At 59.0% G+C, this 27,757-nt stretch overlaps 1 protein-coding gene across 8 annotated transcripts; it reads left to right on the plus strand.

Annotated features, from left to right (window-relative positions):
* The first annotated feature begins 430 nt into the window (after nt 1-430).
* On the plus strand, nt 431-27,695 carry CIC (capicua transcriptional repressor). 8 transcript variants are annotated; one of them, XM_070398721.1, is made up of 21 exons: nt 1,104-1,284; nt 3,708-6,506; nt 18,409-18,558; nt 18,642-18,876; nt 18,956-19,085; nt 19,181-19,363; nt 19,443-19,608; nt 20,634-20,836; nt 20,932-21,157; nt 21,532-21,635; nt 21,842-23,063; nt 23,146-23,333; nt 23,759-23,880; nt 24,205-24,371; nt 24,474-24,776; nt 24,870-25,195; nt 25,444-25,727; nt 25,825-25,979; nt 26,056-26,187; nt 26,481-26,612; nt 26,694-27,695. In XM_070398721.1, the coding sequence occupies exons 2-21, from the start codon at nt 3,719-3,721 to the stop codon at nt 27,059-27,061; spliced, it is 7,584 nt and encodes a 2,527-aa protein (XP_070254822.1). In that variant the 5' UTR covers nt 1,104-1,284; nt 3,708-3,718; the 3' UTR covers nt 27,062-27,695. The 8 variants fall into 8 exon arrangements, with proteins under 8 accessions (XP_070254820.1, XP_070254822.1, XP_070254824.1 ...); XM_070398723.1 differs by having other exon boundaries at nt 25,828-25,979; XM_070398722.1 differs by having other exon boundaries at nt 24,873-25,195.
* The last annotated feature ends 62 nt before the right edge of the window (nt 27,696-27,757 follow it).

Genomic DNA, 27,757 nt, shown 5'->3' on the forward strand with positions numbered 1-27,757 from the left:
CCGCCCATGCTTAGGAGTGCTGTCAGAAACTTGCACCGCCATTAAATGTCAAAGTCTTGGTAAGGGAACTTGTCCTCAGGGCCCCCAAATCCCAGGTCCGGTCCGTTGACTACACTGCAGCGCGCGCCACCCCATACACGCACATTCTCTCCCCTCCCGGTGGCAACAGGGCTTTCCGCGGGGCCGCGCCAGACTTTCTGAGGTGGTTGATTGGTCGCAGTCCTGACCGCCCGACAGCCAATCAAGCGAGGGAAAGGTGACATCACTCTTTCTCTTCCCCTCCCCCCACCCCAAACTTTCCTACTCCGGACTACCAGCAGCAAAAACCACGTGGGGGAGGGGCAAGAGAGTAGAACCCAGTGAGGTCATTGCACCGCCCCGGACACTGCTGATTGGCCGCGGGGCTTGAGGGTGGCGGTTGGCTGTTCTTCGCACCTCCCCCTCGTGCCGCTACCGCCGCTGCTGAGAGGAGCCACCAGCGATACTAGAGCCCGGAATCCGGGTGAGTCGGGGCCCTGGGTTTAAGGTGCTCCGGTTGTCCAGTGAGACTCATGAGAAACTGCCCTTTCCGACTTTTTCTCTTCCCTGGGGTTCTTTGGTGCTTCAGGCACCTGTCACATGGGAGTTGTAGTCTGCCTTGTACTGTCGACTATGGGCCAGAGACGTAAGAAGACTACCATCCCCAGCAGGAATTGCGACTAGCCGGTCAACAAACTCTCAAGCCACGCCTTCTAAGCCTGCTCATTGGAGAGCCCGTCCCTTAGCCCCTCCTTCATGCATTTCATTGGTTACTGTCCCTCACCGAGCTGGGTTCCGGCTTAGAGTGCAAAGCGACTGGGTACTGTATTTGTCATTTGGCACTAAGACAGCTTTTAATTGGTCAATACTGATGTCAATCACTTGTTGTGGGGCAGGGTCCTAGGCGTATCAGGCAGTCGTAGGCTCTGGTTGGTGTCGGTCCCAGAGGGAGGCCTGTCTTAGATTTTGGCTCCGCCCCCTAGCGCTGCCGTGTGGGCGCGATTGGTCGTGAGGAGCGTCGCTCGTCGTCGAGAGGCGGAGCTGACCAGGCAGCGAATATCTATTGGTATAGGACTGCGCCGGTCAGCGGGGTTGTGGCCGCTGATTGGCTGGCTGCTCCAGCTGTTGCAGGTCCATTCACCATTTTGTGTGTTGGAGTAAAAAAAAGGGAGAATCGAGAGGGAGAGCCGGAGGGGGGGCGGGGAGGGACCGGACCGGACCAAGCCGGGGCCACGGCCCCCCGCCCCGAAACCCGCTGAGCCCGAGGTGAGGGGCGGGTCCAGGGCTGACACGGGCAGGGAAGATTTGGGGTGCTGGGGGCTGAGAGGGGACAGGTGGCAGGGACGGGGAGGGGGTACAGGGGAAAAAGGGTGGGTGGGATGGTGGGAAGGGTAGACAGAGTGGAAGAAGTGGTAGGTAGGAGGCGGGACAGAAAAGGAGTGATTAGGAGAGGCTGGTGTGCAGAGAATGGGTAACAGGAATGGAGGGGTGACAGTACTAGATCAGGGTGACAGGGAGAGGGAGGGGACAGAGTTGGAGGGGATGACAAGGAGAGGTGATGGGGAGAGAAGGTGGCAGGTCCAGAGATGGCTGATAGGAGGTGACTGGGAGGAAGAGGTGACAAAGACAGATGAGAATGGCAAGGGTGGGTGACTAAGGAGGGGGCTTAGGGCCTGTGAGGAGAGAGGTAGGGATAGAGGTGGTGACAGGATGGGAGAGAGAGTGGCAGAGAAGGTGGTGCCAGGGGGGCTGATGGGAGCAGAGGGCATGAGACCCTGAAGGGCCGGGCCTGGGCTGGACTGGGCTTCAGGAGTTACTGCTCAGATTCTGACGGGGGTGAGGGTCCACGGGGCATTGAGTGGGAGTTACCCAGAGAAGGTGGACAGGAAGAGAGTAGGCCCCAGGGGAAAGAAAGAGCTTGGCTCTGGGTGGAGAGGCTGGGCCGGGCGGTAGTCCAGGGGTGCCAGGCAGTGCTGATGTAGGCCCTGGTGGAGTATGCAGGGGTTTGTTTTTGGGCAGGACTGGGGCTGGGTTTCTGTTCCCAGGTTGGTGGCCTAGCGGGTCAGTGGGGGGAAGGTGGTGGTGGCTGTCCAACTCTTGGGCACTTGGGTGCCTTCCTCCGTTTGAGAAACCCCGGTCTCTCCAGGCTCTGCCTGTGAGGACCACAGGATTGGCTTAGGGAAGGGGCAGCCTGGGACTACAGGGTCCACAGGAGCAGCAGGCCTCAAGTAGGAGAGCATGGGGTCAGGGGTCCCTGAAGACTTGAATCAGGGGTGCCTCTGATTATGTTTGGTTTGTGGTCCTGGGCTCCTTCAACATCCCCACCCTCACCCCACCGCCAAGGCCCCCTTTCAGCTCCTCAGGTTCTTTTAGTCACTTCAGAGTAAAGTTTTTTCCCTTTTCTTTTCTCAGGGTAGCTTGAAAGGGGGCGGGCAGTAATGACTGTTCAGGAAGTGGGTGAGGTTGGCCAGCTGCGCTTGTCCTGCTTTCTTTGACCTTCTCCCACTTACACCCACCTGGAGTCAGGGGGCACATTTGGAGGTTAGGGGGGCCTGGCCGGCTTAGCCACCTTGCCAGAGCCAACCCAGCCAGCCCCACCAGGGTGGGGATTCATACAGGCCAGAAGAGGGGAGCTGGGCTTGTGGGTATCACACTGGGTGCTATGGGGGCAGGGCAGGCTCCCATCCAGTGGGACAGGGAAACCCTGGGGTGTAGATCCATGTCCCACTGTGTGATGACGTGTATGTGTGTGCCTGTGTGTGTGTGTGTGAGTGTGTGTGTTTGTGTGCGTGTGTGTGCTCATGCGCAGCCCCGTGGCAGTGCTGGGTATGAGCTCTTGCCTCAGACATGCCCCTGCCTGCTCCCTGCCAGGATCTGGGAAGATGGTTCTACCCGGCAGGCCCAGGGTACAGAGCAGAGTGGGCAGCCGTTCCTTGGGTCTCTCAGCTGCCCACTCCTTCCTACAATGCCAGGCCGTGCACTCAGTGGGGTGGGGCGGGGGGAGATGGAGAGAAGCTCACATCACAGCCCAGTTACCTCCCTTTCTGTGACTGTGCGTGTGCGTGTGTGAGTGCGTGTGCTCTGTGGACGGTGACAGTGCAAGGAAGTGTGCCCTCTGAGTCATGTGACAGGCAGCACACTGAGATGGTTAGGAGGACAGACTCTGGAGCCAGAATGCCTGGGTTCAGACCCTAGCTCTCTGTTTACTGGCTAGATTAATTTGGACAGGTTGCTTGATCTCTCTGTGCCACAGCTTCCTCAAGTGTGAAACGGGCTGTTAGTAGCCTTTGTCTCTTAGGGCTGTTTGAGGATGAAATGGGTTAATAAAGGCAAGTTTAGCCCAGAGGTGGCACAGAGTGAGTGCTCCATAGGTGTGACCCATTAGTGCTTCTGTGTCGCCGTAGGGCAGGCAGAGTGTGTGCATGTGCCTGCTGTGTCTTCTGCAGAGGGAGCAAATGTATGTGAGTGTCCCTGAGGAGCCAGAGGGAAGAGCTCATGGAACATGGGTGCCACTCTGTGTCTGGTTGCTGGCCAGGGGCCCATTATGAGTTGGGGACAGCCAGGAAGGAGGCCTCGAGGATCATGGAGTTGAGGCAGGAACCTCAGCAAGTAGGAACTCTGGGGGACACTGGGTCTGAGGGATTCCTGAATTGCTCCCGATGACCCTTGTCTGCCCTTCCACTCTGCAGGTGGACAAAAGATGAAGCCAATGAAGAAGGCGTGTGCTGGCCTCGCAGGTCCTATCAGTGGAGGCAAGTCCCCACCAGCCACCAGGGCCAAGGCCCTGAGGCGGCGAGGGGCTGGGGAGGGTGACAAACCAGAGGAAGAGGACTACGAGGGACAGCCGCAGCCGGGCCCAGAAGAGGCTGAGGAGGGGGAGGAGGAGGAGGCCCAGCAGGCCTCAGGGGCTGAGGGGCTCCCCCTAGAGCTACGCCCTGATGACCCGGCCCCAGGCCCAGCTGAGGACCCCAAGGCAGAGGGTGAGGCAGGCCGCTGGGAGCCTCCACTCAGCCGAAAGACAGCCACGTTCAAGTCACGGGCACCCAAGAAGAAGTATGTGGAGGAGCATGGTGCTGGCAGTGGCAGCTGTGGGGCTGGGGCCCCTGAGGAGCGGGCAGGGACCCCTGAGGAAGCTGGCGCCCTGGGTGTTCCTCCACAGCCACCCACTTCTGCCCGCTCTTCCTCCACCGACACAGCCAGTGAGCACTCAGCTGACCTGGAGGATGAGCCAGCTGAAGGTTGTGGGCCAGGCCTGTGGCCCCCAGGTGGCACCAGTGGCAGCTATGACATGCGGCAGCTGCGATCGCAGCGGGTGCTGGCTCGACGTGAGGATGGCCTCTTCCTGCCAGCTGTGGTCCGCCAGGTGCGCCGAAGCCAGGACTTGGGTGTGCAGTTCCCTGGGGACCGGGCCCTGACTTTCTACGAGGGGGCGCCCAGCGGTGGTGGTGTGGATGTGGTTTTGGATGCCATGCCACCCCCAGGTGCGCTGGTGGTGGGCACGGCTGTCTGTACCTGTGTGGACCCTGGCGTGGCTGCCTATCGTGAGGGTGTGGTGGTGGAGGTGACCACGAAGCCAGCTGCCTACAAGGTCCGCCTCAGCCCTGGTCTTGGCTCCCAGCTGGGCCCACCAGCCGCCCTCCAACAGCCGTCACAGCTGTCCCGTCATGAGCCTGAGGAGGCCATATGGGTGGCCCGCTCCAGCCTTCGCCTGCTTAGACCCCCTTGGGAACTGGAGGCCCTGTCGAAGAAGCCCCCCGTGGGCCCCGAGGAGGAGCAGGCCGAGCCAGGGGCCTCCCTGCCATCCTGTCCTGCTGCCCTGGACCCCAAGCAGCCTGAGGATGCTGAGGTCTCCAAGATCAGCTTTGGTGGCAATCTGGGGCCTTGTCACGAGGGCACAGAGAAGCACCCGCCAGCCCAGGGCACTCCGGCCCTGCTCCCACTGGCCCCACCCCAGCTCCTGTCGCCGCCACCCAAATCCCCAGCCTTTGCAGGCCCAGGCCGCCCTGGCGAGCAGCCCTCACCCTGCCAGGAGGGGAGCCAGGGTGGCAGCCGTAGCAGTAGCGTGGCCTCTTTGGAGAAGGGGGCTGCTCCAGCCGCCCGTGCCCGTACACCACTGACAGCCGCCCAGCAGAAGTACAAGAAGGGTGATGTGGTCTGCACACCTAATGGAATCCGTAAAAAATTCAACGGCAAGCAATGGCGGCGGCTGTGCTCGCGAGATGGCTGCATGAAGGAGTCTCAGCGGCGGGGCTACTGCTCCCGTCACCTGTCCATGCGAACCAAGGAGATGGAGGGCCTGGCTGACAGTGGCCCAGGTGGGGCCGGGCGGCCTGCAGGCGCGGCAGCTCGTGAGGGCAGCACCGAGTTCGACTGGGGTGATGAGACATCGAGGGACAGCGAGGCCAGCAGTGTGGCAGCTCGTGGAGACTCACGTCCACGCCTTGTAGCCCCTGCTGACCTGTCACGCTTTGAGTTTGATGAGTGTGAGGCAGCAGTGATGCTGGTGTCCTTGGGCAGTTCCCGCTCAGGCACGCCCTCCTTCTCCCCAGTCTCTACACAGTCGCCCTTCTCGCCAGCACCCTCACCCTCACCCTCACCACTCTTCGGCTTTCGTCCAGCCAACTTCAGCCCCATCAATGCGTCCCCAGTCATCCAACGCACTGCTGTTCGCAGTCGCCATCTGAGCGCCAGTACCCCTAAGGCAGGCGTGCTGACACCACCAGACCTGGGCTCCCACCCACCGCCACCTGCTCCCCGAGAGCGCCATTCCTCCGGCATCCTACCCACCTTTCAGACCAACCTGACCTTCACCGTGCCCATCAGCCCTGGGCGGCGGAAGACGGAGCTGCTGCCCCACCCAGGAACATTGGGAGCCCCTGGTACAGGGGGTGGAGGAGCTGCCCCAGACTTCCCCAAGAGTGACAGCCTAGACTCTGGTGTGGACTCAGTGTCCCATACACCTACATCCTCCACACCAGCCGGTTTCCGGGCTGTGTCACCTGCTGTGCCCTTCTCCCGCTCCCGCCAGCCCTCACCATTGCTGCTGTTGCCCCCACCTGCTGGCCTGACTTCAGATCCCGGACCCTCTGTGCGCAGGGTGCCTGCTGTGCAACGGGATTCACCTGTTATTGTCCGAAACCCTGATGTGCCGCTACCTTCCAAATTCCCTGGGGAGGTGGGCACTGCTGGGGAGGCTCGGGCTGTAGGACCTGGGCGGGGCTGCCGAGAGACCCCGGTACCCCCTGGGGTGGCCAGTGGGAAGCCTGGCCTGCCCCCACCTCTGCCGGCTCCTGTACCCATAACTGTGCCTCCAGCTGCGCCGACTGCTGTGGCCCAGCCGATGCCCACCTTTGGCCTGGCTTCCTCGCCCTTCCAGCCAGTGGCCTTCCATCCCTCGCCTGCTGCCCTGTTGCCCGTCCTGGTGCCCAGCAGCTACACCAGCCATCCTGCTCCTAAGAAGGAAGTCATCATGGGCCGGCCTGGGACAGGTAAGAGGTGCAGTGGATAGACTGAGGCTCCTATAGGTCATTTTGAGCAGGGCTACTTTCAGACTAGCTCTCAAGAGGAGCTCCTACCTTGGGAGGGATTCAAGGGGAGGCTCGCCTCTCCTCATAGATGTTCCAGTGGGAATTCATGTGTCAGGCAAAGGACTGGACTTGGGAGGCTCAATGCAGTGCTTCCAGAGGCCTCGTTGGGAAGATACTGTCGAGGGGGTCCATGGAACCATCCTGAGTAGAGCTGTTGGGGGAACTGTTGGAGATGGTAATCATGATGACACTTCTCATGTTTGGAGGACTGGTGGGGGGCATTACCGTGATAAGAACTTCGCATGGGTTATCTTGCTGAACCCTCACACCCACTCCATGATGCAACACTTAACAACATAAGGGCCCTGCTCTAAGCCCTTTTCAAATATTAGCTCCTTTAGTCTTAACAACCCTAACAGGTGGGTGCTATGAGTGTGCTCCTGTAGAGAAAACTAAGATCAGGTTAGTAACTTGCACAGGTTCACGTGGCTAGTAAATCCTGGAGTCGGCCTTCAAACAGCCTGGCTTGTGACCACTGGGCCGTAGTGCTGGTTACAGATGGGAAGACTGAGGCTCCAATAGGTCCTTGTGCCGGGAGGTGGCAAGACCAGGACTGGAGGCCTCATCTTCACCATGGTGCCCAGTAAACATCACAGGTGCTGTCAGTGCCCTGGAGGGGAGCTGGGGCTGTGTTGGGCATTGTGCCCTGGTTTGAATCCAGGTATGAATCTAGTCTGGCTGCCCTGAGGACAGGGTGTGTAACGCAAGAGTTGAAGGATGAGTTGAAATCAGCAACCATGGGATGGAAAAGCTTCCTAGGTGGCCAGTGGGAAGGCAGGCTCCACGGCCAGTAGGAGCACAGCTGAGGAAAGCCAGTGTGGTTGGAGGGCTAAGGCCAGGGTTGGAGAGAGTAGCATTTCTGAGATGGTGCTGGAGAGACGGGGGCCCAGGCCAGGCTGGGCCTTGTCAGAGCAACTCTCAGGGAGCGTGACAGACCCATCACCAGCCCTTTCCCTAGCATCTTTTTCTTGTTTACTTATGAATCCACTGTTGACTGAGGGCCCCCTCTGTGCCTGGTCCTGTGCTGGTTGGTGCTGAGGACACAGCCTTGCCCTCAGAGGGCTCACCATCCCTGGTGTAGACAGACTGCCCAGACAGTGACTGTCCAGAGAGGTCAGGGCAGGGATGTGGGAAGCTGGGGAGGACTTCTTGGAGGAGGGACCAAAACCTTCTAAAGTGAGACTTGAGGGGTGTGCAGAAGTGAGCCTGCCAAGGCCAGCAGGAGAACCTGCAGGCAAAGGGAATGTTCAGAAGCAAAGGCTTTGAGGCAAAAGCAAGTATTGGAAAGACATTGAATATGCAAAGACTGGTTGTGGATGGTGAGTGAGTGTTGGGATGTGCAACTGTATTGGAGAGCAAGGGTCAGATAATAGAGGGCCATTATGAGACTTGTGAACTTGATCCTGAGGGCACTAGGGAGCCATGGAAGGTTTTGAGCCAATCTGACCATGGCTTTTTCAGAGGCAGGGAGACAGGAAGGATGGAGCTGCTGTGGCTTGGGCTGGGGCAGAGGCCAATGTAGGAAGGAGCTCAGGCCCTGCCCTCATAGAGCTTCAGCCCAGAGCCAGGGCACAGGGACACAGGGGTTCTGCTTACTCCCATGCTCATATACTGAGGTTGTGAGCTGTGTTTTTTTGCCCCACTTCCTACAGTTTTTACATTTGTTATTGTAGTTAATATGAACAAAATTCCACAGAAGTGGGCATAGCAGGGATTTCTGTCTTTAAGCAGATGAAGAAAATGAAGCAGACGGACTCTAACCCCCACCCCTCGCACTTCCTACTTACATGCCTACAACCCCAGACATTGCCCTCATAGCGTCATCTCATGTCTACTGGCTTGTGGGGAGGGATGGCACTAATGCAGGTGACCTGAGATCTACAAGGGCAGGCCCAGCAAGGATTCCTGCCATCATTTTCCAGGTAGGAAAAATGAGGCACCGACAGAAAAGAGTCCTGATTGAGTTCATCCAGCCAGGGAGGAGCAGGACTGGGCCTTGAACCAAGTCTCCTGATCTCCAGATCACAGGACTCTTCCTATCAGAAGTTACAGTAATAATAATTTATTGAGCACTACCCATGCATGTGCCTGGCTCACTCCTCAGTAAGTGCTGACTGAATATTTACTGACTGAATCCTCATAACCTCACAGGAGGTTAGGACACTTTCTTATTTCCAGTATACAGAGGAGGAAACGGCAGCCCAAGATTTGTCCCAGGTCATCAGCTAGGATAAGATGCAGGATTTAAAAACAGGCTGTCTGGCTCCACAGCCCAGGCTCTTTTTTCTTTTTTTAATATATTTCTTTATTGATTTCAGAGAGAAAGGGAGAAGGGGAGAGAGAAACATCAATGATGAGAATCATTGATTGGCTGCCTCCAGCAGGTCCCCTACTGGGGATTGAGCCTGCAACCCAGGCATGTGCCCTTGGCCAGAATCGAACCTGGGACCCTTCAGTCTACAGGCCAACACTCTATCCACTGAGCCAAACCAGCTAGGGCAGCCCAGGCTCTTAAGCACTCTCAGTAACAACGATGAAGAAATCATTGTAAGCATTCTTTTCTTTTTCTTGTTTATTTTAATTTTTGTTAATCCACACATGAGGATATTTTTCCCATTGATTTTGAGAGAGAGAGAGAGAAAGAGAGAGAGTGAGAGAGAGAGAGGGAGGGGGAGGGATAGAGAGAAACGCCGATGTGAGAGAGATACATCGACTGGTTGCCTCCTGCACGCATCCTGACCAGGGCCAGGATTGAGCCTGCAACCAAGGTACATGCTCTTGACTGGAATCGAACCTGTGACCCTCTAGTCCACAGGCTGGCACTGTAACCACTGAGCAACTGGCCAGGGCTGTAACCTTTATTCAGCATTTAACATGTGCCCAGGCTCAGGTGTGGGGTAATCTTATCGAATTCACCCAATGCTGTGAAGTAGGAATTACCAGCCCAGTTGTTGGGGAAATCTGGGGTTCAGTTAAGGAGGAGGCCCCTTGCTGGAGGCCACCTGGTCGTCAGAACTTGTCCAGTGCCTGTCCTGTCGGTTCTGAGCCGCACCTTTCTGACAACACCCATGCTGAGGTATCCAGGTTGCCCTCATGTTCCCAGCCAGCAGGCCCTTTTGTTCTCCCAGAGGCCTCCCTATACCCTTGGGAGGTGGCACCTTGGGGCTTTCTCAGAGGTCCAGATAGGGCAGATGGTGCCCAGTGGCATAATGAAGGTGTAGTCCTGGCCTCTTCTGCTTGCCCATGCCAGAGCCTGACCCTCATTCAGGGCAGCAGGTGTGAGGGGGCTGCTGGGCAGCCTGCCTGCTTCTGCCCCCCGTCAGGCACTTGCTTCCGCTGGGGGACATGCCGGGGCAGGCGGAGGCATTCTCCACATTCTGCACATGGCCAGGCCAGCCAGCTGCCATGGCCACCTCCCTGTGACCCTCCCCCTGCTCCCCAGGAAAGGAAGCCGCCCCAGGGCCTGTAGCCCCAGCCCAGGAGGCCAGATGTCTCAGCCCAGTTCCTGGCACAGCCTTCCTTCCAGAACCCAGGGTGAGCCTGGCTACCCATATTGACAGGCAGTGCCCCTTCTCCTGGGTTTGTCTGCCTGTCTGTCTCTCCCTTGGGTTCCTATGTCTGTGTCTAGGTTTCCACTTCTGGGCCTGAATCTCTCTCTCTTCTGGAGTTCAGTCTGTCTGTTTTTCTCTGAGTCTGGCTCTCTCTACCTTTCTTGGTTTGTTTCTCCCTAGACATCAGTCCTTGTCTGAGTTTTCATCCCACCCTCTTTCTGTTTTGGCCCCCTGTGTCTCTGCACCAGCCTTACCCTATCTCCTGGCTTCCCTTCTCCCACTCTATAGACTGACTTTCGGCCTCCATTCTAGCCCCCACCGCCACCTTGTGCACATTAGGTGCTTTGTTCCTTGAAGTCAGTGGACAGTTGCTAAACATCAGTCCCCTACTTCCTTCTTGGAGTGTGTTGGGAAGTGGTCCAGGCCCTGGGACAAATTAACTTCCCAACACTGTCCCTGAACCCTGCTGAGAGGTGTTAGGAGCCATCTTCAGACTTATCTACACCCAAGCACCTGTTCCCAAGACAGGCAGGAAGGCGGGGGCTGTGCAGGCCAAGCTAGGAGATCCGGCTGTGGGGGAGCAGTAGGAAAGCAGCTCCTGTGCCCACTCACTGCTAGAGGGCATAACCCAGATCACCCTGTACCTCCTCCCTCTCCACCACCACCTTTCAGGAGACACATATGGTGCCAGCTCTATTTAACTGAGCCCCACATGTAGTCCACCCCAACAAGTAGGACCTCAGATCAAGCAGTGCCCACAAACTATGCTTGGGCAGGTGGTGAAAATGAGGCCCAAAGAGGGGCTGAGAGTCTTCTGACCCCCCCAAACCAGATCCACATTCTGCCCACCAGAAGTTGTTTTGTCTCAAACAGTGAATCCCATCTCTACCACCAGAAGTCCCTCCTCATTGTTCCACCAGGCCCAGGCTAAACAGTCCTGGGGTAAGTGGGTGGGGAAGGCAGATGTGGCTGCAGGCACAGGCAAGGATGACAGGGAGGTACAGAATCTGGGGAATCCAGAGGATAGAGACAACTCTCGCTCAATGCCAGGTGATGAGGGAGGTTCAGGAAGGCTTCTGATTGGAGGGAATTTGAGCTGAAGCAGGAGGAATGAGTGGATTTCAGGGTAGTTGAAAGAAAGGGAAGGGCGATCCAGGCCAAGGCAGCACGGGAGCAAAGGCCAGGAGGGTGAAAGTGCATGACCTGTTAGTGGTTAGTTGAGGCTGAAGCTGACACTAGAGCCTAGGCTTGGCAGAAGGGTGCCATGGAGGACAGCTCCAATGAGGCCAGGGTTGAATGCCAGCCCCTGAAGAGCCAAGAAAGGGTTTAGAGCAGGGGAGGGAAAAGGTTGCACCTGGGTGTCAAAGATCCCGGGAGACTGCACTGGAGAGAAAGGCCTAGGCTGGAAAGAAGAGGATGACTTGGGGGGAGAGAGGAGTTTGTGAGGTAGCAGGAGTGATTCTTGGAGATTTCCTGCAAGACACCGCGCCCCCCCCCGCCCCCCTCCCCCCCCCCCCCCCCCCCCCCCGCACCAAGAGCTGTGAGAGGTCAGGCTGCCTCCTGGCGGTGGCTGGCGGCAGGACCGCAGGACCGCAGGACCGCGGGGCGGCCGCGCGCGCATGCGCAGCGGTGGCGGCGGCGGGGATGTCTCAGCCCCCGGCATTAATAGCTCCATTAGTGGCCGGGAGGGAGGCGCATTAGCGGCGGCGACGGCGTCTGGCTCCCATTACCACCGGCGGCAGCGACTGCACCGCAGGCGGCTGGATACTAGCCCGTCGCGCCGCCTCCTCCGCCCGCACCCCATCCCCTATTCCCGCTCCCCACGGGAGCCTGGGCCAGGGAACTCCCGTCTCCCCATTTCCGCAGGAAAGCAGATTGTGAAGCCAGGCAGACCTGGGTTCAAATCCCGACCGTGCCACCACCTCCTGACTGCAAGATCCTATCCTCCCCTGGGCCTGTTTCTTGCGAAACGGCGGGGAGACCGTGTACCCGGGTCTTTGTAGATCCGGACGTTCACCCCTTGAGGGCCGCGCCGAGCCTCCGCGGGTACCAAGGGGCACAGGTTCCCGCGCCCCAGGGGGTAGGCCCCCCGTCGGGCCTCTGTCCTTCCTATTGGCCGCCGTCGAGCCCGACGACGCCGATTGGCGGAGACTGGTTCCCCCACCTCTGTGCCATTAACCCCTGAGCAGCCGCGCCCTCGCACTGGTGCTGTTGCCCTCCCCTGCCCCCCCCCCCCCCCCCCAGCAGACAGCTCGGGTGCCAGCTGGCCCGCACCCCGCCGCGGCCCGCGTGGGTGTCAGGCCGGCCGGGCGCCCGCCCGCCCTCCCAACACAAAGCGGCTTTGTGGGGCCCGCCGGGGACTGGCCAGGGGCCAGGCGGCGAGTGGAAAATCTCGTGAGCTCCGGGAGGGGAGGAGAACGCAGGGCGGCGCCCCCTCCTCCGCCCGGGGCCGTGGCACCTCCCTCAGCCCGCGCCGACCAGCCCTCCCAGCCCCGGCGCCTGTACACTCCCCCCCACCCCATGCCCAAACCCACTCCCCACCCTCAGTCTTATCCCGCCCATCTCCCAATCCTTGGGGACCCTCCCCCACACCTCTCGCCTGCCTTTCTTTCCCTCCGGGTCCCCCTGCATACCCCAGCCCCACTCGCACTGACTCACCCTGGTGCTATTTTTAGGCCCCCATCCTTCCACAGCCGCACCAGCCCAATCCTGGGCTCGTTCCCCAGGCAACCCTGGCCGTCGCCTCCCGGAGTGGGTGGGTGGGTGTGTATGTGGGAAGGGGGTGAGGGGATCTGGGGACACCGGGTTGGTGAGCTGAGGCGGGGTCCCAGGCAGGGTAGGGAGCAGTGGGTGGCAGGGGTGGGGTGCCTCTCAGGCTCAGTAAATAGGGCCCGTGAGTTCAGAGCATGTCTGCTGTCCCTCAGTCTGTCAGCATCCCTGGCTTTACGCCCCAGGCCTCTGGGCAGGCCTTGGCTTGTGCCACCCTGGGTGGCAATTGGTGTCTCTGTCTGGGCTTCGTGACCCCAGGCTAGGGTGGGGTTGGGTGGTGCTTTGGGCTGTTCAGGGCCAAACCTTTTGTGGAGTTAGTTAACGGGTGGTACAGGGGATGGCTGTACTGTAGTTCTGCCCCAATACCTGTCTTGAGTCAAGGATGGCTTTCCACCCCCTTTCCCATGGGGCTGGGGCCCTAGTTTGGAAAACTTCCTCAGCTTTTTCCAACTAGGAGGGCCCTAGTTAGGGTCGAGGATGGCTGGAGAGATGGAGCTGTGTGGGTACAGGACCTGCTCCCTCTTCTCCACTCCTAATCACCCCCACCCAGGGTTCCTCCACTCTGAACAATGGAAGCTAAGTATAGGGCTGGCCCAGTGCCCAGGGCAGGGGGGCCCTTCCTGCCTAGATTCCGGCCCCTCCCTGCCAGGCTGGGCCCCTACTTGGCTGTACTGTACCCTGTAAAGGGCCTCTTCCCATCCCTTCTATGTAGGCACTGTGTCTTCTACCAGATGTACAATCCGCCCAGATGTGTGGGGCCCACTTTCCCTCCTTTTCTCACCCAATAGAAGTGGGGGAGCTGGGGGCAAGGTTCCTCTGAGTCTGTCCCTGAACTCCACTGCAGTGGGGAAGGGGTTAACTTGCCAATAGGTGACTCACCGCTGGGGAGAGGAGGGGGCAGCGGTGAGGAGATAGTGGCCACATTGATTTCAACCTTGGTTTCTGCCTCACATTGCAGTCCCTGGGGTAGTGAGGTAATGGAGGGTCTGAGTCTGGGGCTGCCTATGGAGGAGGGGGCAGTCACTTAATAGTCCCTCTGGTGGCCCCTCCAGGCTCACAGCCAAGTGTCTGGTCCTGCAGTCTCTGGAGGTCACAGGGCTACAGATGTCCCCTTCCCCTCTGGGCTCTGGGTCTGCTCCCCTCTCCATGCCTTCAGCTCTGTCTATGGATGGGGCAGCTGGGAAAAGGATTTGTCTATCATTGTCTCCACCCCACCTGCGAAGGAGCCCAGTCTTGGTCCATCTGAGCCTGTGCAACCTTTACCAGCTCAGATGTGGCCCCAGGCCTCTGTCTCTATTGTGTGTGGCCCCAGGGTCTCCCTCAGGTGATCCAAGGCTTCTGATCTCTGTCTGGTGGGCCCCAGACCCCTGCCTGTGTCTCTGTGTGTGACCTCTGAACTCTCTGTAGTTAGCCAGTCTCTGTATCATAGTCTAACCATATTCCTGGACTTCTGTTTGGGAGTCTGTGGCCTGTGTCCACCCTGAGGTTAAATTTTCGTAGTGGGAAGTACATTTAAGTTGGAGCACTAGGCTGTTACTTCTGGCTGCATGATCTTGCACAATTCATTGTTTCTCTGAGCCTCATATTCTCATTTGAACAATGGACCTAAGAAAGTGTACCTCCTTAGTGGCTGTGAGGATTCAGTGAACAGATAATACATACAAGCTCCCAGCACATAGCAGCTTTAGTGTTAATTTCCTTTCCTTCCTCCTGTCCCTTTCTTGGAAGGAGTGCCTCACTGCCTAGGGTGGCGGGGCCATTGCACCGTGGTGACCTGTGAGGTAGAGGGTCCTGGGCTTCAGGCAGGGTAGCTGAATTACTATGAATGGCCATGGCACTCTGTTTACCTGCTATGCCAGGGTACTGAGGTGTAGTTAGAGCTTACCAGGGTAAGTTTCTATAGTGTGTGTGGTCACCATGATGTCTGTGAGAATTAGCCTGTGTTGGGGATGGAAGTACCTAGAAGGCAGTGTGAGTGTGTGAAGATAGAAGAGCATGTGTGATTGTGTGGGAGGGATGTGGGTTGTGTGTGATGGAGAAGCAGTGGTTGTGATGAGGTGTGCATGATCATTCTGCCTATCTGATATGTTGTGTTTGTATAATGATTAATGTGGGCCAGTGAATGTGTGATGAAGATATGCATTGGTGAAACATGTATGATAGGATATGTATGAAATGGATCACATGAAGAGGATGATGGGTGGGAAGTGATGGACCTTGAGCGTGGAAAGTAGTACACATATGTGAGCAGGTGTTCGAGGTTTGTGACTTCGTGTGTGTCAGTGAGTGTAAGACCGAAGGTACATGTGACCGTGGGGTGTATATGAAATAATGGGTGTGGTAGGAAAGTGCGTGTGCTGGTGTGAGAGTTGGTGAGAGTTCGGGGGTGACTCCCCCAACCCTACAAGCAATTCGTCTGCCCTGCGTGCCGTGTGCGCCCAGGTGGGCCAAGCGCGCGTGAGCGTGTTCCTCGCAAGGACTGGAGAGAGAGAGACACACACACACACACACACACACACACACACACACACACAACCACACAACCACACACACACAACCACACACAACCACACACAACCCAGGGGCCTCCGCAGCGCGGCGCCCCGACCCGCCCCCCTGGCTCGGTGCCTTTACTGCAGTGCGCCCGTCCTGCCTCTTTTCCTCCCGCGGTCCCGCCCCCAGACGGCTTGGGGCCAAACGGAGCCCGCCCAGCCCTGTCCTTATTTGCATATGACTGACGTTCCCCCGGGGCAGCCAATGGGGGCGGGCGCGGCGGGGCCTGACCCGCGCGCGGTGTCGGCAGCCAATGGGATTACGCACTGGGGGCCGGGCTTGCGCGGAAGGCCGTGGGGGAAGCGGGGAAAGGGCGGGGGGAGGCGCGGCGGGGGGAGGGGAGCGCGTAGTAGTGGCGGGGCGGGGAGGCGGCGGTGGTTCGGCGCGGGGCTTGCTCGGAGCGCACGGGCGCATGCACGCTGGGCCGTCTGTCCGCCGGGGGCCGGAGGTCGACAGGGTGCTGAGTCGGGGGTCCAGAAAGGCGGGGCGGCGGCGCCAGCAGCCGGGGCGCGCGGGGCCACAGCCGTTACCCGCTGGAGCTGCGAGGGAGCGGTGAAGGGAGGGGGCCGCGCACGCGCACCCGCGCCCCGCCCCGCCCGTCGGGCTTGGTGCGGGAGGAGGGAGGGGGAGGGGGCGGTGCCGATGGCCCTTGTGCCGCGCGCCCCGTGACGGCCCCCGCGGGCGCCGGGGGGCGGGGCGGGTCCGGAGCGCTCTGAACTCCCCCGCCCCCTGGGCGGCGGGGGGCAGGCGGCGTTCTACGCAGGCGCGTCCGGCAGAGACCCCCTTGTGGGGCGGCCGGAGGGGGGCGGGCGGGCGGGGGGGGGGCATGCGTCGACGGCCTCCAGCTGCCCCCGGGCCCGAGCGGCGGCCACTGAGGAGGTGCGAGCCCCGACCAGGCCCCCTCGCGCCGGACCATGTACTCAGCCCACAGGCCCCTGGTGCCCGCGTCCGGCGCGGCTTCCCGTGGCCTCGGAATGTTCGGTCAGTAGTTCCTGGGCCCTGGGACTGTAGGGGTCAAGATATTGGGGTGCTAACCGCGGAGTACCTGTGATGGGGATGTAGCAGGAGAATGGTAGAGGTAGAGTAAAGGGGTGAAGGGAAAGTTACCGGCTGTAGTGGTTAGTGACGGCAGGTCAAGTGGTTAGTGACGGCAGGTGGGAGTGTAGCGCAGTGATGGGCGTGGGGAGTGGCGGAGCAGCCTGATGTGTAGGTGATGGAGTGGAAGAGGTCCGTTGTCATTGGAGGTGAGCGGTGCAGTGTCACTGGCTTGGGAACATGGATTAGATTCGGAGCAGCCTGAGACCTACTGGCCCGAGGTGTGGACTAGACCGAGGGAAGGGGCTGCGGTTGAGCAGTGGGGCTAGGACAGGATTTGGGGAGTGAGTGAGGCACTGTTTGCTTAGAACAGTGTTGGGCTGAGTGTGTTGAGCTTTGCGGAGAGGGAGAGACCCACAGATCCTGGAGGGTAGTGCACTTGGGAGGCATTCAGGAGGGGCAGGACCAAAGGACTGTTCCCTCATTGTCTACTGGGTCCCTTCTCCACCCAGCAGAAGAGGAGGCACTGGTGAGAAAGATCTTTTTGAAGAGAGGGACAGGTTCAGGTCCCTGGGGTTGTTAAGTGGTTGGAGGGCCAAGAAGGCTTTTGTGTCCCCAGGGCTCCAGGGTTAGGGGGTAGGGTCGTCATATTGTGTCTTGAGTCGCTTCCAGTGCTGGCCTCCTTGTTCCTCTCCATTTGCCTCCATGTCTTTTTTTCTTTTGTCAGCCCTTTACAGAATCAGGTCTCGAGGCCAGCGCTCACAAAGGGCTCCCCTAGTCCAGGCGTTTGAAGGCGTGAGGGTGGTAACTCCAGGACAGAGTGGTCTGGGTCAGGGGACGGCCTGGAATGATGGAGACCAGGGCTAGGGCGTTCCCCTCCTCCCTTTATAGTCTTCCCCTACCAGGGGCCTCTGCTGCTGGTTCCACTTCCCCCAGGGAGCCAGCAGTGAGAGGGAAGCCCACTCCTGGTCTCCGCCTGCTCCAGGAGACCAGCCAGTCACCCAGCTCCTGGAGTGAAGGGGTCCTCTGGGACCAGCTCCTGATGAGGGAAGTGCCTTCCTGTGTATATCCTTAAGGAAACACCTGGCACTCTTGCCTTCCCTGGGCAGAGACTTGTAACAGTTCTTTGATTTGTCCCATTGTCTGTGCCTTCTCTTCCAAGGAGTTTACTATACCCTCCCCTCTTTCTGGGCTTGGGGCTGGGCCATGCCCTAAAGATGAACTTAAAGTTTTAGAGGGACAGGCTAGGAGGCTTCTTCACAGGCAGTAGGTTCTCTGTGGTGGTAAGGGGAGCAATGCTATAGCACCTGTGCCCAGCCCAGGAAGGGCAGGCCCAGCTCCCAGTGCCTGTGGTAGTGGGAGGGAGGCATAGAGACGGAGTCAAGACTCTGTGGGTAATGGAGGGGAAAGGAGAGGAAAGACAGGGCCATCTGTCTCAGGAAAGAGAAAAGGAGTGTGAGGCCAAGGTAAGGGGCTATGTCAGCTGGCAACATGGGTGCTGGCAACATGGCTTGGCTGGGGAAGGGTCTCCAGGCCTTCTGAGGTCTTGGGGCCTTGGGAGTGTAGGATGGCAGTCAAACATGGCCTGGTTTGTGACAGGAGCCAGTCATTCCTCTGGCCTGGTCCCTGGTGGCAGGGCTAGTGGAGGTTGGGGGAGGGAGTGGGGCAGTATATTCTCTTTCCATCCCAGCTTCTGTTTTCATTTTTATAAACCTAGAAACCTTTCAAGCAGGAGTTTTCTTTGAATGATGTTGCACGCATGTCGAGAGGTTCAGGGCTAGGAGAAGGGGGTGTAAAAAGAGAGGTGGAGCTACCTTGTTCAGGGTGGAAAAAAACCTTGGGTTGAGGGTCAAGGCCAAGATCTACTGCACAGCTCAGCTGGCTCCTTCCCACAGTGTGGACGAACGTCGAACCTCGCTCTGTCGCCGTGTTCCCCTGGCACTCCTTAGTCCCCTTCCTGGCCCCCAGCCAGCCAGACCCCTCCGTGCAGCCAAGTGAGGCCCAGCAACCTGCCAGCCATCCAGTGGCTTCCAACCAGAGCAAAGGTGAGGGATGGGGGGCTGTGGAAAGGCATGGGGATAGTGTTGAGGTGGTTCAAGAGCCTTCTGATCTGCCTCTCTGTCCCCAGAGCCTGCTGAGTCGGCGGCTGTTGCTCACGAGCAGCCACCAAGCGGGACAGGGAATGCTGACCCTGGGCGGCCCCCTGGAGCCACATGCCCTGAGAGCCCAGGGCCTGGACCCCCCCACACTTTGGGGGGAGTGGAACCTGGAAAGGGCCCCCCTCCCACCACTGAGGAGGAGACTCCTGGCCCTCCAGGAGAACCCCGGCTAGACAGTGAGACGGAGAGTGACCATGATGATGCGTGAGTGCCCCGAGACTTGGGACTGGGGGTGGGATGGCCAGGTACATGGACCTCACTGTACTTGCTGCTCTCACTACAGCTTCCTCTCCATCATGTCTCCTGAGATCCAGTTGCCTCTGCCACCTGGAAAACGCCGGACCCAGTCCCTCAGTGCCCTGCCCAAGGAACGAGACTCATCTTCGGAGAAGGATGGACGTAGCCCCAATAAGGTACCTCATCCCCACCTGTCTCCATCTCGGCTTGTGGCCACCCAAGCCTGTCTCCTTGGTCCTAATTATTCCACTTGGACCTGTGTCTGCTGTAGCGGGAGAAGGACCATATCCGGCGGCCTATGAATGCCTTCATGATCTTCAGCAAGCGGCACCGGGCCCTGGTCCACCAGCGTCACCCCAACCAGGACAACAGGACCGTCAGCAAGATCCTGGGCGAATGGTGGTATGCCCTGGGGCCCAAGGAGAAGCAGAAGTACCACGACCTGGCCTTCCAGGTAACACCACCTCCTCTTGGCTCCTCCCCAGCTTCCTCTGGTGGGTGGATGAGTGAAGGGTCCTGCCATCTCCTGCCAGGTGAAAGAGGCCCACTTTAAGGCCCACCCAGACTGGAAGTGGTGCAATAAGGACCGAAAGAAGTCTAGTTCAGAGGCCAAGCCCACAAGCCTGGGGCTGGCAGGAGGGCACAAGGAGACGCGGGAGCGAAGCATGTCAGAGACGGGCACCGCTGCTGCCCCTGGAGGTTAGTCAGCTCCTTGGCTCTCCTGCCCTACTACCTCCGTCCCTGACAGCCTCTGGTACCCCCCTTGCTTGCTCACCCCCTGCCACAGAAGCTCCTCCCTGTCACTTTTTAAAAATATGTTTTTTACTGATTTTAGAGAAAGGAAGGAGGAGGGAGAGAGAGAGAGAAACATTGATTGGCTGCCTCCTGCATGCCCCCTGTTGAGGATTGAGCCTGCACCCTGGGGCATGTGCCCTGACGAGGAATTGAACCGCTGACCTTTTAGTGCATGGGATGATGCTCAACCAACTGGGCCACAACGACCAGGGCTGCCCTGTTACTTTTATTTGAGGACCTTTACTTATAAAGGAACCAGCACTTGTCTCATGTGAAGGATCCAGAAGGTCCAGACAGATAAAACTTCCCAATAGCAATCTCATCAACTGCCACTTACTAAGCATTTACTACATACCAGGCACCAAGGGGGGTGTAATCTCTAGGATTTAGAACCATACCCCATTTTCCAGGTGAGGCAAAACCACTTGCTTGAAGTCACAGAAAACAGTAACTGGCAGAGCCAGAAATTAAAGCCCAGCTTGGCTGACTCCCAGAACCACAGTTGGAAGCCCCTCATTGATGCTTCAACTGACTGCAGTTGTCAGGGTGCCTGGCGCTGTGCTGAGGTGCTTTTCTGGAGCAACCCTGTGGGTCTGGGCTCACAACTCAGGGCAGGGATGCAGTGTGGGAACAGGCCAATGGTTATTAGCTAGCCAGCACCACACGAACCTGTCTGCAGGCTTTCTTACTCTCAGCAGGGCTGCCTCCTGGGGAGCAGTGGGCTTGCTCCTTGCAGCCCCAGAGGGCAGGAGCCATTGGGAAGGAGATGCTGGGCTGGTGGGTGGCACCTCTTTTCCGCTTGGTGGCCCAGGAATTGCAGCCTGCTTTTGTCCAGTACCTAGAAATATGGTGGGTGGCTCAACCAGTCCAGGTGCTGGTAAGAGGCTTCCTGACTCTGCAGCACTTCCCCCCCCCCTTCCACTCTACAGTGTCCTCTGAGCTTCTATCTGTCGCAGCCCAGACACTTTTGAGCTCGGACCCCAAGGCTTCGGGGAGCGGCTCCTGTGGGGCAGAACGTCTGCACACAGTTGGGGGACCTGGTTCGGCCCGGCCCCGAGCCTTCTCCCACAGTGGGGTCCACAGCCTGGATGGCGGAGAAGTAGACAGCCAGGCACTACAGGAATTGACTCAGGTCTGGGGTACAGGCCACGGGACTTGGGGAGATGGGCAGGGAGGGCTGCCCAAGGTGACAGCCTCGGCTGATCTCTCCCTCCACCTGCCCTGCAGATGGTGTCTGGCCCTTCATCCTACGCTGGCCCGAAGCCTTCCACACAATATGGGCCTCCAGGCCCCTTTGCGGTACCTGGCGAGGGAGGTGCCCTAGCGGCCAGTGGGCGGCCTCCACTGCTGCCTACCCGAGCCTCCCGTTCCCAGCGTGCAGCCAGTGAGGACATGACCAGTGATGAGGAACGCATGGTTATCTGTGAGGAGGAAGGGGATGATGATGTCATTGGTGAGCAGTGGCAGGGACCCAGAATCCTGTCCAGGGGTCAGTAGGCTAAAGTTTGGATGGGGGCAGAGATTGGATCCAGACCCTCAAACTCGTTTTTTTTTCCCCTTCCCTTTCACATATGTTCAGTTCAGGCCTGACTGAGTAAGCCTACCCCTATCCTTAGAAAGCCCCTGGCCAGATAGGCAACCAGGAGGACCCGGGCATGGCCAGGCCATTGGGCACAGTGTTAGATGCATGCTTGTGTAGGTGGACACACCCTGGGCTGAGGAGCAGCATTCCTGGACAGTACGCACTGCTGGTTTGGGGCAGAGCTGAGGCCAGAGCCCAGGTTCCAGGCTGTCCTTCTGCCAACACTGTTCCCTCTGCTCCCTCAGCTGACGATGGCTTCAGCACCACTGACATTGACCTCAAGTGCAAGGAGCGGGTAACTGACAGTGAGAGTGGAGATAGCTCTGGGGAAGACCCAGAGGGCAGCAAGGTGAGTGCTTGGGACTTGGTGCTGTCTGGTCTCTCTGAACTCCAGGAGTGGGGTATCTTCTTGTGTGTTGACAGAGAGCCTGGAGAGGGAAGTTATTTGCCCCATGGGGAATTGTGTCATAGCCTGGATGAATCAAGGCCTTCAGGTGGCCTGGGTGTGGGTGTTCAGGCTCCCTGATACGATTGTGTCTCTTCTCCTTCCACCAGAGCTATGGCCGGAAGGTGTTCTCACCTGTGATTCGTTCCTCCTTTACCCACTGCCGTCCATCGCTGGACCCTGAGCCCCCAGGGCCCCCAGATCCACCTGCAGCCTTCAGCAAAGGCTACGGGCCCACCTCATCTTCCTCATCCCCACCTGCATCCTCCTCAGCCTCAGCAGCCACCTTCTCATTGGGCTCAGGGACTTTCAAGGCCCAAGAGTCAGGTCAGGGCAGCACAGCAGGCCCACTACGGCCCCCACCCCCTGGGGGCCCAGCGACACCTTCCAAGGCCACCCGCTTTCTCCCAACGGATCCTACCACTTTCCGGCGCAAGAGGCCTGAAAGTGTAGGGGGCCTGGAACCACCTAGCCCCTCAGTTATTGCAGCACCTCCTGTGGGGGGAGGAGGTGTCTTGCAGACACTAGTCCTGCCTCCAAACAAGGAGGAACGGGAAGGCAGCGGAGCCCGCATGTCCTCAGCCCCAACCCCATCACTGGCCTATGGGACCCCAACGGCCCCCCTGTCCCGTCCAGCTGCCACCATGGTCACCAACGTAGTGCGGCCTGTCAGCAGCACTCCTGTGCCCATCGCCTCCAAGCCCTTCTCCACCTCTGGCCGGGTGGAAGCATCTCCAAATGATGCAGCTGGTGCCAGGACTGAAACGATCACTGGGTCCCGGGCACCTGGGGGCTCTCCACTGGGCGTCAGTTTAGTGTATTCGGACAAGAAGTCAGCAACAGCCTCCTCACCAGCCCCACATCTGGTGGCTGGGCCCCTACTAGGTGCTGTGGGGAAGGCTCCTGCCACTGTCACCAACTTGCTGGTGGGCACCCCAGGCTATGGGGCCCCTGCACCCCCTGCTGTCCAGTTTATTGCCCAGGGGACCCCTGGTAGTGGGGCCACTACGGGCTCAGGAGCAGGTGCTGGTACTGGCCCCAATGGGCCAGTGCCCCTGGGTATTCTGCAGCCAGGTGCCCTGGGCAAGGCTGGGGGAATCACCCAGGTGCAGTATATCCTGCCCACACTGCCCCAGCAGCTTCAAGTGGCACCTGCCCCAGCACCAGCCTCTGGGACCAAGGCAGTGGCTCCTGGCGGTCCTGCATCAACCACCAGCATTCGTTTCACCCTTCCACCGGGCACTTCTACCAACGGCAAAGTCCTGGCTGCCACTGCGCCCACTCCTGGCATACCTATCCTGCAGTCTGTATCCTCTGTCCCGCCCCCCAAAGGTGAGGCCTGGGCTGGGCAGCACAAATAAAGGGGCCACAGCCCTGTTCAGCTCCCTTTAATGTCCTTTCTTGCCTCTTGCAGCCCAGTCGGTTTCTCCTGTGCAGGCTCCAGCCCCCAGTGGCTCAGCCCAGCTGTTACCTGGGAAGGTACTAGTGCCCCTGGCTACCCCTAGCATGTCAGTGCGTGGTGGAGGAGCCAGCCAGCCGCTGCCCCTGGTTAGCCCACCCTTCTCAGTACCTGTGCAGAATGGCGCCCAGCCACCTAGCAAGGTAAGGGCATCCTGTCTGTGGCCCCACCTGTTCCTCATTCCTCTCCTGCTGGGTTTGGTCTCCATAGCCTAGAGTTTCTGAAGGACTTTCCTTCAGTCTCACTTTTCTTCCTTTTGTCTGTCTCTGGGGGAATCTTGATTCTGGCCTCAGTGTCTGCAACTTGTTCCTTTTCTATGTCCCCCACCTCTTTTGAAAACTTTCTTAGAACATTTTTAAAATTTTTGTTTTTAAAAATTTCTGTTGGTTTTTATTTATTTATTTTTATCTCTTCCCCCACCTCTTGCTGTTTTCTTTCCCTTTGTTCCAATCCCAAATTTTATGTTCCCTGTTTTGGCTGAGACCCACCACTCTCCTAGGTCTTGGTCTTCCTCTTCCCCATGCTGGGTCCTCCACTCACTGCAGCCTATGGGTGCTCTTGCCTACAGATCATTCAGTTGACTCCAGTGCCTGTGAGCACACCCAGCGGCCTGGTGCCGCCCCTCAGCCCAGCCACGATCCCTGGTCCCACTTCCCAGCCTCAGAAGGTCCTGCTGCCCTCCTCCACCAGGTAATGGCAGTTGAGCCCTCACCTGGAGGCAAGCCCAGGGAAGGGGGTGGGTGGGGCCAGATCGCTTCACTCTTCCCCTATTTTTTTTTTAATATGTTTTTATTTAGAGAAAGAAGGGAGAGGGTTAGAGAGATAGAAACATGAATTGGCTGCCTCCTGCACAACTCCCTACTGGGGATTGAGCCTGCAACTCAGGCATGTGCCCTGACTGGGAATCGAATCAGTGACCTCCTGGTTCATGAGTCGGTGCTCAACCACTGAACCACACCAGCCAGGCTCTTCCCCCATTTTTACTCTTTCCCTTCTTTCCTCTCCTTGCGGCAGAATCACCTATGTGCAGTCAGCAGGCGGGCACACGCTGCCTCTGGTCACCAGCTCAGCATCCAGCCAGGCTGGAACAGTCACCTCATATGGGCCCACGAGCTCCGTAGCCCTAGGCTTCACCTCGCTGGGGCCCAGTGGCCCTGCCTTCGTACAGCCCCTGCTTTCAGGTGAGGGATGACCTGGTCGGCAGTGCTGGGAATCCATGGTGGGTCTGAGGCAGTTCAGACCTAACTCGGGCCCCTGCCTCTCCTCTGTTTCCCTCTCTGTAGGCCAGGCACCGCTGCTGGCTCCTGGCCAGGTGGGCGTGTCACCTGTGCCCAGCCCCCAGCTGCCTCCCACCTGTGCAGCCCCTGGAGCTCCCCTCATCACGGCATTTTACCCTGGCAGCCCCGTACCCACCTCTTCAGCACCTCTGGCCCAGCCATCCCAGGCCCCTGCAGGCCTGGTCTACACTGTGGCCACCAGCACCACCCCCCCTACTGCTACAATCCTGCCCAAGGGCCCATCGGCCCCTCCCACTGCCACTGCCACTGCCACCCCAGCCCCTACCAGCCCTTTTCCTAGTGCCACAGGTGGGTGTTGGGCCAACCCAGGGTGGGGTGAGTTGGATCCAGGGAATGGGCTCCAGTCAGGCCTAGCTCAGCAAATGCTCTTCTCCCCATCAGCAGGCTCCATGACTTACAGCTTAGTGGCCCCCAAGGCCCAGAGGCCCACCCCCAAGGCCCCCCAGAAAGTGAAGGCAGCCATCGCCAGCATTCCTGTGGGCTCCTTTGAGGCGGGTGCCCCTGGGCGGCCTGGCCCTGCACCCCGGCAGCCCTTGGAGCCTGGCTCAGCTCGTGAGCCTGCTGCCCCTGAGTCCGAGCTTGAGGGGCAGCCTACAACGCCGGTCCCTCCACCTACCCCAGAGACCTGGGCTCCCACTCCCCGGAGTAGCCCCCCACCACCCCTGCCTGCTGAGGAGCGGACCAGCACCAAGGGCCCTGAGACTATGGTGAGTGTCCAGCAGTCCTGGGGGCTCCTACTGCTGCTGGGTTCTGTCCCTTGGCCCACTATCTGCTCCCCAACCCACCCCTCTTCCCTGCATATGTCTGAGATGTGCCCTTGTCCCTCGTGCTTGACTGTCCCTGGGCTTTCTCCAAGATTGTCTCGGGCAATCAGCACCTGTCTCTTTATGTTTCTGGGTTTTACCCCAGCAAGTCAGAACTCGTGTCCTTCATCTCTCTGCCATCCCCACCCCAGGCCAGCAAATTCCCCAGCTCATCTTCAGACTGGCGCGTCCCTGGGCTGGGCCTGGATAGTCGTGGGGAGCCTCCCACCCCTTCTAGCCCGGCCCCAGCTCCAGCCCCAGCCCCTGCTAGCAGCAGCAGTAGCAGCAGCAGCAGCAGCAGCAGCAGCAGCAGCAGCGAGGGCAGTAGTGGCAAAGCAGCTGGGGACAACCCCGAGCGTAAGGAGGCAGCTGGTACCAGCAAGAAGGTGAAAGTGCGGCCCCCGCCTCTGAAGAAGACCTTTGACTCTGTGGACAAGTGAGCATGGGCTGGGGGCTCTGGTGGAGCTGTGGGGTTGGTGGGAGAGTGAGCAGCTACAGGCCGAGCAGGGGAGGTGACCCTGCCCACTCTCCAGCAGGGTCCTGTCAGAAGTAGACTTCGAAGAACGCTTTGCTGAGCTGCCCGAGTTTCGGCCTGAAGAGGTATTGCCCTCTCCCACCCTGCAGTCTCTGGCCACCTCACCCCGGGCCATCCTGGGCTCCTATCGTAAGAAAAGGAAGAACTCCACTGGTAGGCAAGGGGGACTTCCGGGGTTGGTGGGGGATAGACTGGGGCCACCTCCCCTGAGCCTGCTTCTCTTGACCAGACCTGGACTCCGCCCCTGAGGACCCCACCTCACCCAAACGCAAGATGAGGAGACGCTCCAGCTGTAGCTCAGAGCCTAATACCCCCAAGAGTGCTAAGTGCGAGGGAGACATCTTCACCTTTGACCGCACAGGTGCTGATGCCATGGCCAGTGAAGCACTGAGGGACCCAGGGCCTGCCAAAGGGGTGGGGTCTCATGAACTGGGTTAGAAATGGGAGAGGTGGAGTGGGTGTCACTGAGGTTAAGGGTGGGTTCGAGAGTCCAGCAGGCCCCTAAACTGCCATGTGACCTTGGGCATGTCCCCTCTCTGAACTGCTGTGAAATAGAGTTCAGTGAAGGCTAGCTGGACACTTAGACAATGGTGTGAAGGTGGCATGGCCAGGCTTCTGCAGTGGCCTTGATCATTCTCCCTGCCTTTGTCCCAGGTACAGAAGCTGAGGATGTGCTTGGGGAGCTGGAATATGAGAAAGTGCCATACTCGTCACTGCGGCGCACCCTGGACCAGCGCCGGGCCCTGGTCATGCAGCTCTTCCAGGACCATGGCTTCTTCCCATCAGGTGAGCATGTCTTGGAGTCTTGAGGAGCATTTGGAGGGGATCTGCCTGCTCATCTCATCCCCTCAATCCTTCCGTCCCTAGCCCAGGCCACAGCAGCCTTCCAGGCCCGCTACGCAGACATCTTCCCCTCCAAGGTCTGTCTGCAGTTGAAGATCCGTGAGGTGCGCCAGAAAATCATGCAGGCAGCCACTCCCACGGAGCAGCCTCCCGGAGCTGAGTCCCCCCTCCCTGGACCGCCCCCGACTGGCACCGCTGCTGCCTCTGTTCCCACTCCCAGCCCTGCTGGAGGCCCTGATCCCACCTCACCCTGCTCGGACTCTGGCACAGCCCAGGCTGCCCCACCACTGCCTCCACCCCCAGAGCCGGGGCCCGGACAGCCTGCTTGGGAGGGGGCTCCCCAACCCTCCCCCCCACCTCCTGGTCCCTCCACAGCTGCCACAGGCAGGTGAGGGGGCCCCTGAGAAGATCCCAGGACCCATAGTACCCCCCCTCAGGACATGGACAATATGTAGGTGGCAGAAACCGGGAGGGGGAGGGAGCCAAGATGGTTACTTCCTCTCCAATAAAGCCATTTCGTCCTTTCAATTTTGGGGCGGAATGAGGCCTGCCCCTCTGTGTATCCCCATGCCCCACAGCTCCCTCCCAGTGATGGGGGTAGCCGAGGGGAAGCAGGGGCACAGTCTCCCTCCACCGAGCCCCTGTACATAATAACCTGGAGTGTGTGACCTTCAGATCTTTTCACTTGTACTTTATGCAAAATGGCTCGTGAGGGCTGCAATCAGAGAGAAGTGAGGGCCTTGGGCCACAGGGAGGCGCCTGTGGAGTAAGGGGTTCATGCACCCCTTTTTTCCCCAGAGGGGCTGGACTCAGGTTAGTTTGGGGGTAGGGGCTCCTGCACTTTGCCACAGGCATGGGGAGGGTTCTCTCCCCACCTCTCTGCCCTCCCAACTTGGGTTGTACTTTCTAAGAAGGTGATTCCCCCTACTCTTGTCCCCAACCCCAGAACAAAACATGTTGATCATGTGCAATATTTCTTACTGTGCCGAAAAGCCACAATGACCGCAATTAAAGCTGTTTAACACACCTGTGTGACTGCCCATTTGAAAGGGCGGGATGTTGGTTGTACCAGTCTTGTCGCCAGATGG

The sequence above is a fragment of the Myotis yumanensis genome, unplaced genomic scaffold (genome assembly GCF_028538775.1).
Source record: "Myotis yumanensis isolate MYYU_CA2020_CCGP unplaced genomic scaffold, mMyoYum1.0.hap1 SCAF_18, whole genome shotgun sequence".
NCBI classification, from domain to species: Eukaryota; Metazoa; Chordata; class Mammalia; order Chiroptera; family Vespertilionidae; genus Myotis; species Myotis yumanensis.

Coding starts and splice junctions, on each gene's coding strand:
- CIC (XM_070398719.1), top strand. CDS start 3,719: ATGAAGCCAATGAAGAAGGCGTGTGCTGGCCTCGCAGGTCCTATCAGT. Junction 18,559..18,641: donor GGCTTCCAACCAGAGCAAAG/GTGAGGGATGGG, acceptor CTCTGTCCCCAG/AGCCTGCTGAGTCGGCGGCT. Junction 18,877..18,955: donor GAGAGTGACCATGATGATGC/GTGAGTGCCCCG, acceptor CTCTCACTACAG/CTTCCTCTCCATCATGTCTC.